General features: G+C 35.3%; 1 protein-coding gene across 1 annotated transcript in view; it reads left to right on the plus strand.

Annotated features, from left to right (window-relative positions):
• Nucleotides 1–17,017, plus strand: part of RP1 (RP1 axonemal microtubule associated) — a 200,459-nt gene that overhangs the window by 111,430 nt on the left and 72,012 nt on the right. Inside the window, exons 29-34 of the mRNA XM_040685413.2 lie at nt 1,146–1,227; nt 3,072–3,127; nt 3,284–3,316; nt 8,955–9,124; nt 14,747–14,966; nt 16,290–16,444. Of these exons, the coding sequence (XP_040541347.1) occupies nt 1,146–1,227; nt 3,072–3,127; nt 3,284–3,316; nt 8,955–9,124; nt 14,747–14,966; nt 16,290–16,444 (716 nt within the window). The remainder of the gene's footprint in view (nt 1–1,145; nt 1,228–3,071; nt 3,128–3,283; nt 3,317–8,954; nt 9,125–14,746; nt 14,967–16,289; nt 16,445–17,017) is intronic.

Genomic DNA, 17,017 nt, shown 5'->3' on the forward strand with positions numbered 1-17,017 from the left:
TTCCTATCAGTGTAGTAGGCTGGTAGCAGTCATAACTCAGTCTTACTCTTACGCTGATGACTGTATTTATTACTTGAAAAATAGCCTAGGAATGTCTGTTTTGCTTTTCTCTATTTAAGTTACTAATATTTACAATTTTTATAGAACCTAAAAGTGTGTTAAAACTTACATGGCTTTACTGGTAAAAGTGACTTTTCTGACCTACCAGAAAGTTTAGATGGGGATAATATAAAGTGCTTAGATGCTTTGTAATTTAAATACTATATAAATTTAAAATGTAGCTGTTGCAAGATCAAATGAAATTTCTTCATTCTATTTCCTTGGGCAGGAGGGCAAAAAGAGCCTTCAATAATGATTATGATATTTCATATTAAAAAAAAGTTCTGTAAATAAGGCTCTTTTCTCTCTTTACAGAAGACTAAAATAAACAAAAGTATACCCTTGAAATATAGACTTTTAAAAAGGAGATTTGAAAAGTTTTTTGAGGAGGCTTGCCACATATTCAGTAGAACACCTTCTGTTTGCTTTTAACATGTTTGTTTATATCAGAATAGTTAATCGAACGTTCATGCAGACATGTATATTTTGACTTTGTAGTTTATGCAAATGAACATATACTGTGAAATCTAAGGCATATAATTTTCAGAAACTAAGTAAGAACACATGCAAATGGGAACAGTAGATATGAATTATCTTTTAATTAATACTGTTATGTAGAATAACTTCACTCACAAAGGACCAAATAGTATAGCAGTCACACAAATGTCATATAACTGCATAAGCAGATTTGTCCTAACATCCTTGTACCTGATCTTGAGGAATAAAAAGATGTAGGCTGGGATGTGAATGGTGTTGGCAGTTCACAGATGTTTGCACATGCTTGTCTCCAAGCAAAAAAAAACAATCCCACCCCTTAAAATTACAACAGAGCAAGATGGAGAAGAGTCAACATTGTAGATCTTGCAATAGACAGAGAATAATACAGCTTTCATTGTGTTAATTTAATCATTTAGTTGAACTCTGTCCTAATGGAAACTGTTTTTCTGATGCAGAATATCATCTTGGCCATTTTTTTTCCCGTGTTATTATTATTATTTAAACAACTACATTATTTCAGATGATAAACCTTTGTTATTGCAACACAGGTAATGGATGGTTCTTGAATAAGATCGTCATTAACTATAAAGAAGGAAACGAGGGGAAAGAGGTTGTATTTCCTTGTAACAGGTATGTAATTTGTGGCGAAACAGGATTAGTTCATTATACTCTTGACAACCTGGGGAAAAATTCTTCAGAACAGGCATATGCACACAACCTGGATATAAGAGCAATGCCCTGGAGTTTCTCAAAGGGCTAGGGATGCAAAATTTTGCTGGTGAAGACAAAGTTTGCTGGATTGGTATGGGAAGGAGAATGCAAAGAATTCACTAATGCAAAGAAGCCCAAAACAGGCAAAAAGGTGCATTAATATTTCCTTTATCTCAATTATACAGAGACCACATGAAAATAACTGAGGTTTCAGTTCTTGCCTTTCTAAAAACTATTATGTGAAAAGATCTAGATGTATTGATTTTGGTCAGCGCATCTCCATCATTTGCTTAAAACCTTGTATGCATTAAACAAATCTTTAGAAAGCCTTTAACTTTCCTCCTAGAGAAGGGCTAAAACATTACCTTTCATTTAATAAATCTCTATTTCTTTGTATTACTAGGTCTAGAATTTTGCTGTCATGTGCAAGATTGGAAAATGCCTGACTCTCAGTTCTAACAATTACTAAATAGCCTGTTGTTCTAAATATTTTATTACCTGAGCTAACTGCAACCTGAAGCCTTAGCTACTGTTAGTGTGTTGAATCACATGACTAAAACAGAAAAAAATATTAAATAGACCAGTATACAAAAGTAAGAATTTGTATGTGTTATCTCTGCATTTGTAAATTTAATACAATAGAAATCATGTGAAGAATGATAATTTAGATCTATCTATTTCTGGCATATATGGTTTCTGGAACTTGTGAGTTTAGGCTGCACGGCTGAAATGATTTCCATGTTATTTTGGGAACTGTACATTATAGTTGTGAAAGTCTTCAGCAGTTCAATACAGATGCCTCTTTAAGAATGCTTCCTGTTTACAAAATAATACCACCAAGCAACAGTGTCTGTTTGCAAAGTTCCTAGAAATGATTAGATAATAATAATTTACTCCTGTTGAGTATTATTCTAATGATCAGGTTCTTGTCTAAGGTTTTCTTTTTGGTATGCACTGAAGATGGCTGTTGGAAGGAGAGTCAAATGAGGCAATTGTTTCCTTAATGTCAGGGAGATTTTGTAAGACTTCTCTTAAGAAACTTAATGAGCACATCAGAGCTGTGTAAAACTGCCATGTCAAAAGGGAATCATTAAGCTCTTAGAAAAAAATTAATTAAGATTATTAAATATAGAACTAAAGGAATGTCATTGTTTGTGCAATGTTAGCATGCCACCAAAGTGTCAACATTTGCTTTCTACTTTTAGAAAATGCTAGTGACCTTTTTTTTTCTTCTTAGGAGTGAATGGGGAAAGAGTTTACAAAAGTTAATCAAGCTATTTATTGCAACCATACTTGAAATACAGTGGAGTCTAGACTTCATGCATTACATATTCATTCATGTAGTTTGCTACACTTGAGAAGTGAAATATATTGTGGATCTTTGGGTTTAAACAAAGGCCACATCTGTATGGACCCAAAAGAATAGAAAATGATAAGGAGCATGTATTTTTTAATTTTAAAAATAAGATGTTAATGGCTGCATAGTGTTATATAGTGTAGTGTATTTCATCTAGGGTGCTATATTGCTTCATCAAACTATCATGAAATTTCCAATTTTTTGCCGGAAGCAGAGTAAGGTAGATTCTCCCAGTACAAATAATGTTAACTCTGATGAAGGTATACAAGAAAATTAGGTTTAGGAGGTATTTTAAAGGCATAATTTGATAGAAAAGGGAGAAAAGGTAATTGTCTCTTTACTTGCTGATAATCATCAATACTGATAGTTGTTATTAATCTCATTCTTTTTGTCTATGCAATGAAAGGTGGTTAGGTGAATATCAAGATGATGGGAAAACTGAGAGGGAGCTAACTGCTGAAAGTGAGTATTTTGTTACAGATTATCTTTTTTGTTGTAACAATAGACTGTTATTTACTTCCTAGTTATTACTGAACATCCTTTTTGAATATAATCATAACATATGAAGAAAAGTGATAATTAAGTTTGCTCACATGTTTTTTTCTGCTAATATTTTAGAAGCTGGCAATGCAGAGAAAGCATTCCTTAAAGGTAAGAACTGTTTTCTACAACATTGTCTTCGCTATTTGAATTAAATCTTCAAATCAGTATTAAGTAGCAAATATATGAGCAAGTGACCTCATCGTGTAAGTAAACTATCAGCTGTGAGGGAAAAAGAGTACAAACTGGCTACAGTGATATACAGCAATGACAAACTTTTTGTAAGTAAGTAAGTAATTGAGGAAAATATGCTGCTCACAAACCATTTCAGTTTTCTTCACATTTCTACTATTCTGTCCTGAAATCAGCCAAGAACTTCTCTGAAGATGGAGTCTAGTGTTATTTTGTATATCCCAGTGCCATTGTCATGTGAAACATACATAGCGGTCCACTAGCAAACAACAAATCAGTTTGTTGAAAAATGTCTTGTGAAGTGATTGCTCAAGCATTTTCATGTCAAGTCGATCAGGGTACTCTCAAAGTAGCCATAAATAAATAATATTAAACTCCAAATGTTTGAGTGAAGAAAGAAGTACTTGTCTAAATCTGCTTGGATTAATATGTAGATCTTAATAAAAAACTACCCACCTAGTGGTCTGTCAATATACCTACAAAAACAATCTCATCACTGTAATGTGTTAAGACCTCCCAAGTGTTCAGAACATGAGATATAATGTCTGTGTTTCTCTCAAATCAAAAAAGAAACAGAATACAAATTTCTTTATTAGTTTTTAACTGTAAATTCGTATTCTATATAACTGTGTCTGAGTATGGGTTATTACCATTTAACTATAAATTCATATTCTATATAACTGTCTGATTATGGGAGAAACTAGAGTAAACAAGTAAGGTTTACATTTAGCTCTGAAAACAATGGCTTGCCTTCTGTAGCATGAGTGCTGATCTCTCCATCTAATTACAGCTTCAGTGAAAATATGATCATTTACATCCAATCAAACAATTTAGCCAACACTCTTATTGTTCCACGGCAAGATAACTTTTTTACAAAAGGAGACTGATTAACTCAGGTAAATAAAGACTTTCCCACAGAGAGATTTGATTGTCACAAGACAATTTGGAATTGGATTCTACATTCTACTCAACACACATTTCTGAAATGCAGCCATAATATCTATTTCACCTTCTGTTCATAAAATAGGCTATATTTTAGTATTTTAGTAGTTTTTTCCAGCACATCTTTGCTTTTTACAACATGCAGAAAGAGATGAAAAGACTGCTGAGAGCTTGTGCATGTTAGTAACAATAAGACACAATATATTGATTATAAGGAGGTTATTCTTAATTAGTTTGGGAAATGTCACACTGTTAAGATGTCCAGGAGGACCTAGAGGATGTGTGCTGGTTTATTAGAATGAAATCAGAGGTTCTGAATAATGAAGATACAAAGAAGAAGAGCATTTTTAGAGAGTCTTCTGCTAATTAGCTATGAATTGGCATAGCTTGAGCTTCTTTTTAGTCATTTTTCCTTACCTTTGAGCTCATTCCAGTGAGCTACTGAGATAAATGAGATTGTGCTATTTGTGAGATGATCTCAGGCTGATCTCAGAATAGTTTACTTTTAAATTGTTTTTTTTTCTTAATGGTGATATCATAATCATTGCAAGTGAAAAGAATGAGGTTTTTAGAATGATAACAAACATGAGAAGTTTGAAGATCTGTCTTGTAGTCAGTTCTGTGTGTATGGTACTAGTACTGATTTGAGAAGGTTCTAGAGATGCACAGTCTCAGAAGAGAAAGCAATTGCCTCAAATTCTAGCATCTGCAGCACTGATGAACTCATATTGCAGAGAATATGGCAATGATAAGCAGTCCCACTTACACTGGAAGTGCAAACTTTCTATATAAGATACATTTCCTGAGTAGGAGGCAAGTAGCAGTGTTAATGCTAGGAAGCCGAATGTTAAATGCATTCCTGTGGTCATATAGTATGTAAGCTGTGCTCTGCAAGTGGGTTTCAAGCAAAGTCACAAAAAATTGATTGTCACTATCCAGTGTTGTTTGGTGATTTCCAGAAAAAAATGATCAATATGCTTAGGTCAGGTCTAAAGCAAAAGTAACAAAATCAAAGACTTAATAAGTCACTCTGAAGGTCAGAAATCTCATTCTCTTTGAAGAAGGTTAATAGGCTAATAACTACCTAGTCAAGGAAGAGAGTTTGAAAGTTGTCATTGCTGAGCAGTTCTTTTTCACCCAGGCTCCCATTATACCAGCTTTAATGAAGCATTTATTCCAGATCCCTGTGGATGCTGCAGGTGGCTGTGGATTCTGATGAGATATAGAAAGCACATATCAAATAGCAACATTTGTACAATCTGTAGATTACCAAGACAAATCAGGTAGAGGAAAAGATTTATTCATCTTCTGGTGACCTGCTCGTGTATGTTTGAGGCAAGAGAAAAAAGACAGAAGAGATCACATTGGTAGAGAAGATGGATAGCTGCTTTCAGCTCTCAAATGAAATTATTTTGAGAGATAATGAATCTTTCCATCACTCTCTAGAAGTTTCCTGCATTGTGGAGAAATTTTGCTGTTGCTTTCTTATGTTTTTTCTTTTCTGCTTCAAAATAAGTAGGTTGTCATTATAAGACCAGTAAAAAAAATTCTCTCAAAACAAAACTACAAACATGGCATATCCCAATGTTGCCTATCCTACAATCAGTTAAGATGTGCTGAGTTCCTGTGCTGTGGTTTGCACGGTGCTCTGTAGTATTGTGATCTTTTGTGACTGGTGTATAAAATGAAACAAACAATTCAACATCATTGAACACAGTTCAGTTAACAGATACTTCTAGGTTAGATTTTTTTTGTGTTGGGAAAGGTTGTTGGTATTAAGGTATTCAGAAAATTCATAAGAAAGCGGAAAATAAGAAGTAAATTTTCCCACGTGTTCCTTTGTTTTCAAATTATTTCCTACCTTGCAAGTTCATGCTACTGGAGTAAGAATAAACACAGAATTCCTAAATTACAGGCAGATTTGTCCTGCTTCACTTGAGTAAAAAAGAACACAATAACATGCCTTAAGAACAGTGGTAGCAATCCTCTAACAATACAGAAATTTTCAATATTTCAAAAGCAGAAATAACATTATTTGTCCAATTTTCTGAATTGTATAATAAAATGTTGTTTTTATATCTTACCTTGCCCAGTTTGTTGTGTGCAGAAGTCACTACAAGTTTGGTTTTCACAATTTTATTGAAAGAATTTTTCAGGATCGAAACTAGTGGTTAAAAGAATTTCTGGGAAGATATTATTATGATTGATCCCATTTATTTTTTTTTAAGTCAACAAATGCTTCTGATGTATCTTTGGATACATCTGTATAATATGAAATGAGATCTTTGCTCATATTATTTCAAAAAATAAAAATTTGGAGTTTCTTTCACTGAAGTCTGTTTCCAATCTACTACTCATTTTAGCAATTTCATACTGGTGTCTCAAAGAAAAGGGCTATGGATTTGAACATAAGCTGGAAGTAAAATAGTACAATGAAGAACTAATCAATCTGAAAGGAAGCTAATGTTGTTCAGTGGTGTCAGGGAAGTTATGTTTTTTGCGTGACGATGCATACCGAATACAGAAGATGACATGCTCAGATATCGTATTTTCAGAAGTTACTGAAGAGTTTAGTATTTCCTGGAAAGAGATATGGAAGTCATTGAACCCAGTAGGTGTTTGCAATCAGCCTCCTATCTGGTGTAGCCATCCTTATCAGTCTCCATCTAAGAGAATATAATATACAGAAATTTTTTTCTTACACTGGTATGAGCAGGTTAAATGAATTTTCTGAACTGAGAAAATGTAGTCAGTCTGGGTTAGCTCTGTTACCAAGCTGTAGAAGCACTCAAAGCAAATGTAGGAGTACAAGCAGTCACAGATGCTAAGAGGCTTTAAATCTGTTAACTACTGATTTATTTCCTGGAAAACTCCCAGCTGGTGTCTTAGCCTTACTTTTGAAATAATAATTAAGAACACAATCATGGTTATTAGTTACAATAAATCACTTTGCCTGAAATACCTTCTCTGTGCATGCTGCCTCTTGGAGCAGGAAATATGAAGGAATGTATCTTTGTTTCTCTTCACTTAGGGCTTACTTTCTCCTAAAGCAGAAGAGAAAAGAAAGGAGAAGGCTCTCTTGCAAAACACATTAATGCAAAATTATCTTTATTTCTGTTCTGCCGTGTTCCAGGCAAGTCCTTCAAAATGAGGCATGAATGAATGTGGTGTTCAGGGCTATGTTGGGAGTCTTTGTAAAAATTGGATCTGCTCATAAACAGAGTGCTCAGGAACAGCAGAAGCTCAAACGATGCTTGACTTCACCAAGTGTGACACCCTGAAGGGTACCACATGCCAACCTGGCACAGGGAGATAAAATTCAAAGCTGGCATATATATCAAACAACAAACGTTCCTCATTAGGCAAAGTCTGTGTCTTCCATAATACTACATCTGACTCATTCTTGAAATTGACCTCAAAAAAAGAGTTGAGATGGAAGGACCCTTTCAGCTACTGTTTTACTCAGCAGACTCACTGTGAGATGTGTATTTACCTACTGTTTTGTAACTGAGCTCGGAAGAGGCAGGAATCAGTCAGATTAAATGAGAAGAAAGCTTTTATAGCAAGGGGAGAGCAGCCTTAGCTAAAGAAGGCAAAGTAAAATCAAGGGAAAAATCCTAAGTTAAGAAAACCAGAGAAAGTTTTCACTCAATCTTCACCTCCAGACAGGTGAAAGAGAAGATACGAAGAAAACCAAACACATAATGCTCTAAGAAAGAGAATCACATACATACAATTTATTTCAGAACTAAACTGTTCTATGAGTTATTTTGTCAGCACATTGCGATGTAGCCTTACACATCATCATGAAATAGTTCTCTTTTATCTCATTGACAAATTATCTTATTATCACAGTATTAGTCACAGTCTAAACATGGGCTTTTGATTTCCTTCTCTTTGCCATGCAGGATCAAATGCTTTGTTATTTGTTTATTTATTTGTTTGTTTTAATTCAGGGCAAGATTTCCAATCAACCAGTCAAACAATAAATAGTTTTCTGTAGCTTCTGAGTAGCATTCTAGATTTCCAAATGTTGCTATTAATACATGTAATTATCAAAAAGAATATCTGAAATGCCTCATCCACAAGTTGATGTCAGTGAAAACACTTCAGAATTCCCTAGATTTTGAGTTCAGCCCTGATGAATGATCTGATCTGACACAAGAACATTGAACATGATCAATTAGGTTATAAAAGTGGTTTAGTTTTCACTATTTGAGTGGCTGCGTATTAGCTGTTGTTGCAAATAAATCACATAAAATTTCATATGAACACTTTATGTACCCGAACTTAATAAATGAATTACTTCAATTTAAACAATTAATTTGTCCTAAGGAATGCAAGAACCTACCCAAAGGTTTATTTACTTGCTTTCTTTGGATTACTTTCTGCTAGTATACCCATTTGTACTGTTGGTTGTTCTTTTTTTGTTGTGGTTTGTTTGTTTGTTTGTTTGTTTGTTGGTAAAGTCTTATTTAACTTATAATTATTGTCAAGAGAAGGCATGCCTGTCCATTTTTGTAATGGCTATCTTTAAAGTCTTTGTTGTAATAATAACAAAGGCTTTCATTTCTCTCTTCCATTGATTCCACTTTGCTGTTTCTATGTTGTTTAGCGCAACAGTGGAGAGTGCAGGTGAAAACAGGTGAAGATTCCCCAGATCCACAGGATTGCAAAAGGATCCTTGTGATTTATGGCTCAAAGGGCAAAAGCGATGAGCTACTGCTTTCACCACAAGACCCAGGACATGTATGTTTTCTACCGAGAGCAACAGATGAATTCATTGTAAGTCGTAATATATTTATACAGTGCCACACTATATTTATACAGTACAACTTTCTACATTACTACACTACTATATTTATAATGACATTCCTCTCCAGCCCAAAAATATATATTTATGGAATGCTAGCTTGGTTGCTACAAATAACATATTTATGCCAAAGATGGAATGATGTAACTTTACATCTTGGATCATCTTCTGCTTCTGGACCTGTTCTACCACAGGCAGCTGCAGTATTCTCTTTGAATTTTCAGTATTTATCAGGGAGATAAATGGTCCCTTTCATGTAATTTATAGCATCTTGTGTGTTGTTTTGTTTTTAATTCTCTAAAGAATCCTGAATTCCAGCTTATACAAAACCAATATGCAATTATTTGAGAAAGAAGGATTACACGTTATTCCCAGAGGACATAAGTGGCTTTTTCTTTCCTTCATTTCAGTCTTTATAAAACGTTCTCCACTCTCCTCCCAAATGCCTCTGTCTTTCAGGTCATCAGGCAGTGAGTTTTCCCAGATAATCATAGCATACCAAAGCAAAATGAACCCTGAGGCAACAGCATATACATGTCCAGTATTAAAATCAACCTCAGCACAGTCCTGACTACCTGTAGACCTCACACACATCCTGCTGCTTTGAGAGCATTCAGCTGAGGCATCTTTTTAATGTTCAAATTCTATCCTGGCTTGCTAGGCTACATCATTGCAAATTCTGTTCATTGGCCTGAAGTATAGATTCTAGTTAGCCAGATGAGAGAACTAGCTTGCAATTCATAGCAGTTTTATAAAGCTCAGAAATGCTTTTCAATGGCTGCAATAAACATTCTGAAAACAATGACAAAGCTACATTTAGAAAATGTTGTGAAGGCTTCCTCAGAATGAGCAGATCCGGGCTGATTTTTTTGAATTTAAAAACAAGCCAGAGCAATTTAGAAATTTTACAGAGATTAAATGAAAAGATAAATAGCACTTGTTAAGGACAAGAAAGCTATTGCTTATCAGAAAGTAAGAAATTCACTGAACAACAAAAGAAGCTTCATGAGCTATTGGTGCAGACTGAAGGTCAACAGAAGCAGTCTATCTATGGAGGTACCCTACCAGCTGGCTGAGTTTTGGAAAGCATCACTGCATAAAGCAGATCTCTGCTGCTTTCAACTTGTTAGTAATTTCCCAAAAGACATGTAGTGCTTGTTAAGATTGCCTAATTTCACTGACTGAGTGCCGTGCTAGGAGAAGCCAGTATTGTTATGTGCCCGTTCTGATTGTCCCTGCTACTCTACTGTTCTTGGTACCATAATACCATATCTATCATGTTGGAGTTCCAATCTAGTGTCTTTCTAAATGCTTCATCATACTTTGTATTGGCTTTGGGTTTGTATATATTTCATTTATATTTTCTTTAGCTATTTATGCCCTGATTTTGTTGCTTTGTATGAAAGTGTTTGAGCACTGTTTATTGGACATGAAATTTTCTCTTTTTCACATTGCTTACAGTGTTTTCCAGTTTTTGTGGCATTCTAAGGAAGTCAAAGTAGCAGATCTGATGTATCCAGGTATTCAGATATCTTCATAAATATCTTCTCCATGTTTTTCAGCTAACAAATCCAGTTTCTTTTTACATGCCTTTCCTTTGTTCTTACTAAGGCTTTTAGAAGCTTTGCTCGTGTTTTCCCACTCTAGCAGCAGACAGGAGGCTTGAGCATGATATCACCAGGAGGACAAGCTGTGAATTCATTTTTCCAACAAGCAGCAGTAAACGAACTTTTCAACCTCCCCAGGATCCTGGTACTAGACAAATGTCTTTAGTGCAGTAGAAAGAACAACAGGTTATGTGCTATAAGCAGCTTATGCTTGTTTTGAAACAATAGGCGTAATTTTGATCTCAGAGATTCATTTACTGCACGCAGAGGACAGGAAAGCATGTAAATTCCTGATTTTCCAGGTGCTCTCATACAAATGTATGCACAGATGTGTATCGTATTCAGAATGATTATTTGATCCAAAATTTTTCATCCCAACTCCTGTGAAAGAACAGGTGTAGTTTAATTGCATGTAGCAAGAGCAAAGAATAATTTGTTAAAAGAGAAAATAGCAGCATGGTAGTACGTGCAGTTGTTGGGTTTCGGTGGCTTCAGGTAGCAGCAATAGCATGGGTGATCTGCTTAAATAAGCATAAATTTAAATAGAACACAGTAGTTATAAATATATATATATAAATTAATTGAGAAATATGTAAGTTTGTCTATGTTATTGAATTGTTTGGATGTTCTGGCACTGAAGACAGATAGCATGGCAAGAAACCTTGTCAGCTCCAATGAGCAAACATATCAAAAAATAATTGACAAAATGTAAGTAAATTAACAGTGCAAACCCAGATTTTTACTTTCCTTGATATTTCAGTGTTGACAGAAATCAATTGTTGATCTCTAATGGAATGAAAAAATCTGTGAAGTATATATATATATTTCCCCCAGTCCTCAGCATGGTTCTTGGCTGCTTACAGAGCAAGCTCATCAGAGCATGCCTTTGGAAAGTGCTGCTATACTGTGCACTTTCTATTATACAGATAATCATAAAATGCAAAGTTACGCTGACTGACAGATCATGGGATTTGGATCCTCAAAACTATTCAGTTATTCTCCAAAGCACTTGCACATGTAGTATGAGATGAGTGACAGTACTGTAAGCACAAAGCTCTGCAAGGAGGACTTTATAACTAGAATCATTTATGCACAGATTTTTCTTCTCTTTTTTTTTTTCTTTTTAGAGAAGTAATAAAAAATATAATTTAAGTGTGCACCCAAACAATAAATTTTACAAAACTTTAATTACTTTAGGAATGATGACTTTGGACAAGCCTTATTTCATTCAAAAAGGAAAAGGTTTAAAATATTATGAAATTTTCTAATCATTTTCATCAGTTAACTTTCGCTGAGGGCTTTAAATCCCCAGTGGCTTTCCAAAGATATCATCTTGATTGTAAGAACTATATGACAAATCACATCCAACTCAGCTCAGATTTCAAGTAGCAAGTACTGTGTAAAACTGTTCAGAAGGAATAAATGTGGATAAATTAATTAGGAAATTTTAATCATGAATAAAAATGAGATTAATAATGTCCTCTTGAAAACATTTGGTCAACTTACAAAGGGGAAATTCATTGAGTGTATACTTTGTGATGAATTCTCTTTCTGTCTCTGAATTGCAGGTCATTTTGCATCAAGTAATAGGCATTGATGGAAGGAGAGGCCAATTATGGGATCAAAGATAGTATATCATATTCCAAAGGGAAACTGACCATATTAAATTGCTCAGAAAAGAATCACGATTATTATGATATAATAACAGTGATCTCAAAATGATGGAGCAAAACAGAAAGGATAATGTATCCAGAGCTGTGGAAAAAGTCCCTAACAAACAAACATGAAAAGAGGAGGAATACCTAATAAGTTCAATTGAAAATATTTGATGCTTTTTGTCTCAACAGATGATCATGGACATTATGACTGCTATTGCTTTCTGCTTCAAACACATGTAGCGGTGTGTGGCATTTAGAGTAGCTGTATGATAGTCATGAGATCCATCTGCAAGAAAGAAGATTTTACAGATCAGTCTAATTCTGAAAGAGCAGAAGCAATAATTTTGTTGCCTGTGAAGGGACCTTAGTTTAGATGGGTGAAGAAGCTGTGCACTGTCATCTTGATAATCCCAGATAGTACCCATTAGGTTTAATAAGAGATGAATGCATATTTTAAGAGGAATTAGGCCACTTACCATGCCATAGCTAATGATATCATCTGCAGCATACACATCATGATTGAAAAACTCTTGATAAAATATTCTGTCCACATATTTCCCTCTTTCTGGAGCAATTACAGAGATCAAGTCAGGATGTAAAGATGTGGTAAATCCATTATGCATAACTCTCCTCACATGTACATATCAGCCTAGGATGTCCTTAAATTCTGTACGTATGACAGCATACAAGAAACAGGGCAAGCTAGGCTCTGAGAGAGGACAAATCTGGTGCCCTTTTTGATGTAAAATTACCACTGTTGTGGCTATTGTGCATGCTGTGGAGTTTGAGAGCTGCGAAATTCCCTGCAGCACTGGGGCTGCCAGATCATCACAGAGCTGTGCTACTCTTCTTCAAATTTTCTTCTTTTGGGGTGACATAGTAAAATCTTATGATACTTGCCTTAAGAAATTGAGATTGGAAGGAATCTTTTAAGTTTTCAAGTGCAATTCTTTACCATGTTTCGTAAGTTGTAATTCATAAACTGTTCAAAAACTGTAAAATGATTTTGGCAGGTTGTAATTTCTTTTTAATTAACTGTTCCTCTTCATACACTGCTGTTTCACCATTTTTTCTATTTGTAACATTTATTAATGAGGGTGGCCAATGCTCTCCTAGAGTGACAAAACCATGCCTTTAAACTGTTCTTCCCTAATAAGGATAATGTAATTAGTATTTCCCTACATATGTGTCTCCACTGAGCAAAGTCAGATGAACTAGCTTTAGGAAAGGTGGGTCAGCAGTGATGAACTGTCAAGAACAGAGCTATGCTGAGAAGCAGAATTAATTAAGCTGTTAGGAACTCCATGCTGTGTCTTAGGGATCAGTCTGCTGGTCGTTCCATAGCATGGTTGCATAAGACTACCTCCAGAATTCTACTGTGATGAATAAATCCTACTGAGTGCATAAAGAACTTCCTGGCAACTGTCACCAAAGCTTAGATTGTGACTGGTCTGGGAGAATAAAAAGCAGTAAAAAAGAAGAACAAGGCCACACTTTCAGTTTGGATCCTTTTTCAATAAATAAACAAATAAATAAATGTCTTTTTAGAATAGTTCTGTCTTTATTTTACATGAAATTCATTTTGCAGTTGCTTGGTGAAAGGCTGCAGCACTCTACTTCCTGGGGCTAAAAGGTCTTATTGTACAGCTGCTAATGTCATGCCGATCATTAGATGCAGTTTGCTCATCCCAATTCCCATCACGCTATTTTGGGTGGTTTAACCAAATCTTACAGAAGCCCAGAGACTGCAACCAGATATTGGTTTTCCCACAGGTTGTATAGGAGCAATGGCTGTGCTGTTCTACAGGTTTATTTCGGCATGATTAATGTTTTAAGTTTATGCAGAAATATCCCTCTTTTCCTCAGAAGTGGTTATAAAATAATTTCATGTTTTAAATCTGATCATTTTGCAAGTGAGAATTCAGTTAAAATTTTCTCAGCTTGTGGTAATTATCATTAATTTTAATATCTAATGTGACTTCTGATATTTGAAATTTTAATTGTAAGTTAACACTCTCCTTATCCAGTAGGGTCATATCCTAACATGTTACCTTTGCTTTATGAGCTTGAATGCGTACATGATACTAATTTTAATCTCAACTCACCATAATGTTTAAGTATTATAAGTTACTGAAAAGAAAATATGATAAAGTAAAGGAGGCAGTCTCATCCATGAAGAAGAGGAGAGATTCCCTTATTACTCCCATTGTACCCTCTAACACAGTTTCTCCATTGGTTGATGTTAAGTTAAAGGATTCCATACTGCTGAGAAAATTGCTGTGAGTGAAGCAGTCCTCACATATGCTCTTCCTCTTGATATTTTTTGCAGGTTGAGACTGGAGATGTGGGAGATGTATATAAGATTCGGGTCAGCTGTGATGATGTGCCAGGCTTTGAGGGTTGGCACTTGAAGTCTTTCCACTTAGAAGAGCTACATACAAAACAAGAGTTGAACTTTGACTGCAACTGCTGGCTGTCTCTTAGCAGAGAAGACAAGGAGCTGGTGAAAGAATTCCCTGTAGTCAACGAGGACCAGAAAAGTTTACCAGGTGAAAACACTGAGCAGATATGAACAATGCAAACCAACCTCTTGAAAAGAAATAAATGTCACATATAGAATATAACAGTTGTTAGGCCTTTGATACCTTCAGTAGATCTATGCCAACAGTCTTCATACGTACACTGCAAAAATGTTGACCATTAAGAACTCTTAGTTTTCCAGTTAAGTGGCAAATCAGGTGTCACAGTTGCTAAATCTTCTGCATGGTTCTGTGTGCAAAACTGAAGAAAATAATTATACTTTTTAAAGATAAAGCACATGTTCAAAGCAATGGAAAAGATCTATTGTAGATTTGCTGTTGAATTACTTGGTTTATAATAGATTCAGTTACTAATGGGAAGAATTGTATTGTACAAAAAAATTTTGTATTTGTTTTTCCCTAAGGCACTTTTTCTGGCATGCTGAAAGTTTCAGAGAATATTCAGAAATGCTCTTGGAGTGTGAAGGCCTGCAGAAGCACTGCATTTGTTCAGAAAAGTTAGAAGTTACACATGAGATAAAAGTAATATGAGACATGACTGCTTTTCAAAGCTGAAGTTTCAGAAATTCTAGTCCCTGAATATCTCAAACCTATTCACAATCTTAAAAGAAACCATGGCATTAAGTTACTTGAATGTTAGCCTGGGAGGACAGTATGTTAAAAATGACATTTGAAAAATCTTGGTTATTCTCTTTGTTGAAGTATGAATACATCTGCAACTCAGTGATAGTTCTCAGAAGAAAATCCATTCTATCTGCATCAATTGAAAGAAGATGTGTTTATACAGGAGCACTACAGAGGCAAAAACGTTTTTCTGTTGCTGTCGTGCACCTTACATTAATATGTGCATTTGATAAATTTTTATACTTATATGTCATGTCATGCATCCAGAGGTTATGCTACATCAGTCTCTGCTACCTAATTTGCATAAATTTTACATAGTGGTTTATTCTTTGACCTGTGATGATTATTAACTACTGCAAAGATTATGCAGTTTTTAACAGTAAAAAAAACACTCAGATGATTTCTTATTTTCCAAGACTTGAGCAGGAAAACAGATTTAGATAGAATTTGTCTGGATATTACTAAGTCTAAGTTGCCTGAATCCAATTTTACTGAATTTCTAAGGAAGTTAATGGAAAGACTTCATTATGCTTTCCTTGAAGAGATCACATTCACAAAGAGTAACCCATTTTAATCACTGTACAACAGATATTTTGGCAGTTGCAGAAGTGGAAACAAAGAGTAGTCTTACTAAACAGTATATATTGATTTTTTTCTTTAAGTACACTTTCGTAAGTTGTTTCTTTCTTTTTTTTTTTTTTTGTACAGTCCATAAATATGTTGTCTCTGTACATACTGGTGACCGCTGGGGAGCAGAAACCTTTGCAAACGTTTATATCATTCTTTATGGCAAAAGAGGTGACACAGGTGTAAGGAATCTTCATACACCTTTAACAACAGAAAGGAAATTCCAAAGGAATAAGGTAATGGCACAAGAATGCTGTCTCACATGTGCAGGACCTACCACTGGTTTCACTGCATCCCTTAATGCCTGCTCAAGTTAGTCTCCCTCCTGTTTATAATCTCCCTTTAAATAATGGAAGGCTGCAGTGAGGTCTCCCTGGAGCCTTCTCTTCTCCAGGCTGAACAAGCCTGATTTCTTCAGCCTTTCTTCATGGAAGAACTGCTTCAGCCCTTTGATCATATGCTACATCAATTCCATGTCTTTCTTGTGCTGGGTACCCCAGGCCTGGACTCAATGCACCATGTGGGGCCTCACAAGGGCTGAGCAGGAGACAATCAGCTCACTCTCCCTTCTGCCAACCCTCCTTCCCTTTTTGGTGCAGCCCAGGATGTAGTTGGCCTTCTGGTCTGTAAGCGAACACTGCAGGTTCATGTTGAGCTTTTCATCTGACAGGACTTCCAAATTCTTCTTTGCAGGGCTACTTTCAGTGAGTTCTTCTCCCAGTCTGTACACATATATAGGATTGCCCTGACCTGGGTGCATCACCTTGGCCTCATTGAACCTCATTATGTTCACGTGGGCACACTTCTCA

This window comes from Gallus gallus, chromosome 2 (genome assembly GCF_016699485.2).
Source record: "Gallus gallus isolate bGalGal1 chromosome 2, bGalGal1.mat.broiler.GRCg7b, whole genome shotgun sequence".
Lineage (NCBI taxonomy): Eukaryota > Metazoa > Chordata > Aves > Galliformes > Phasianidae > Gallus > Gallus gallus.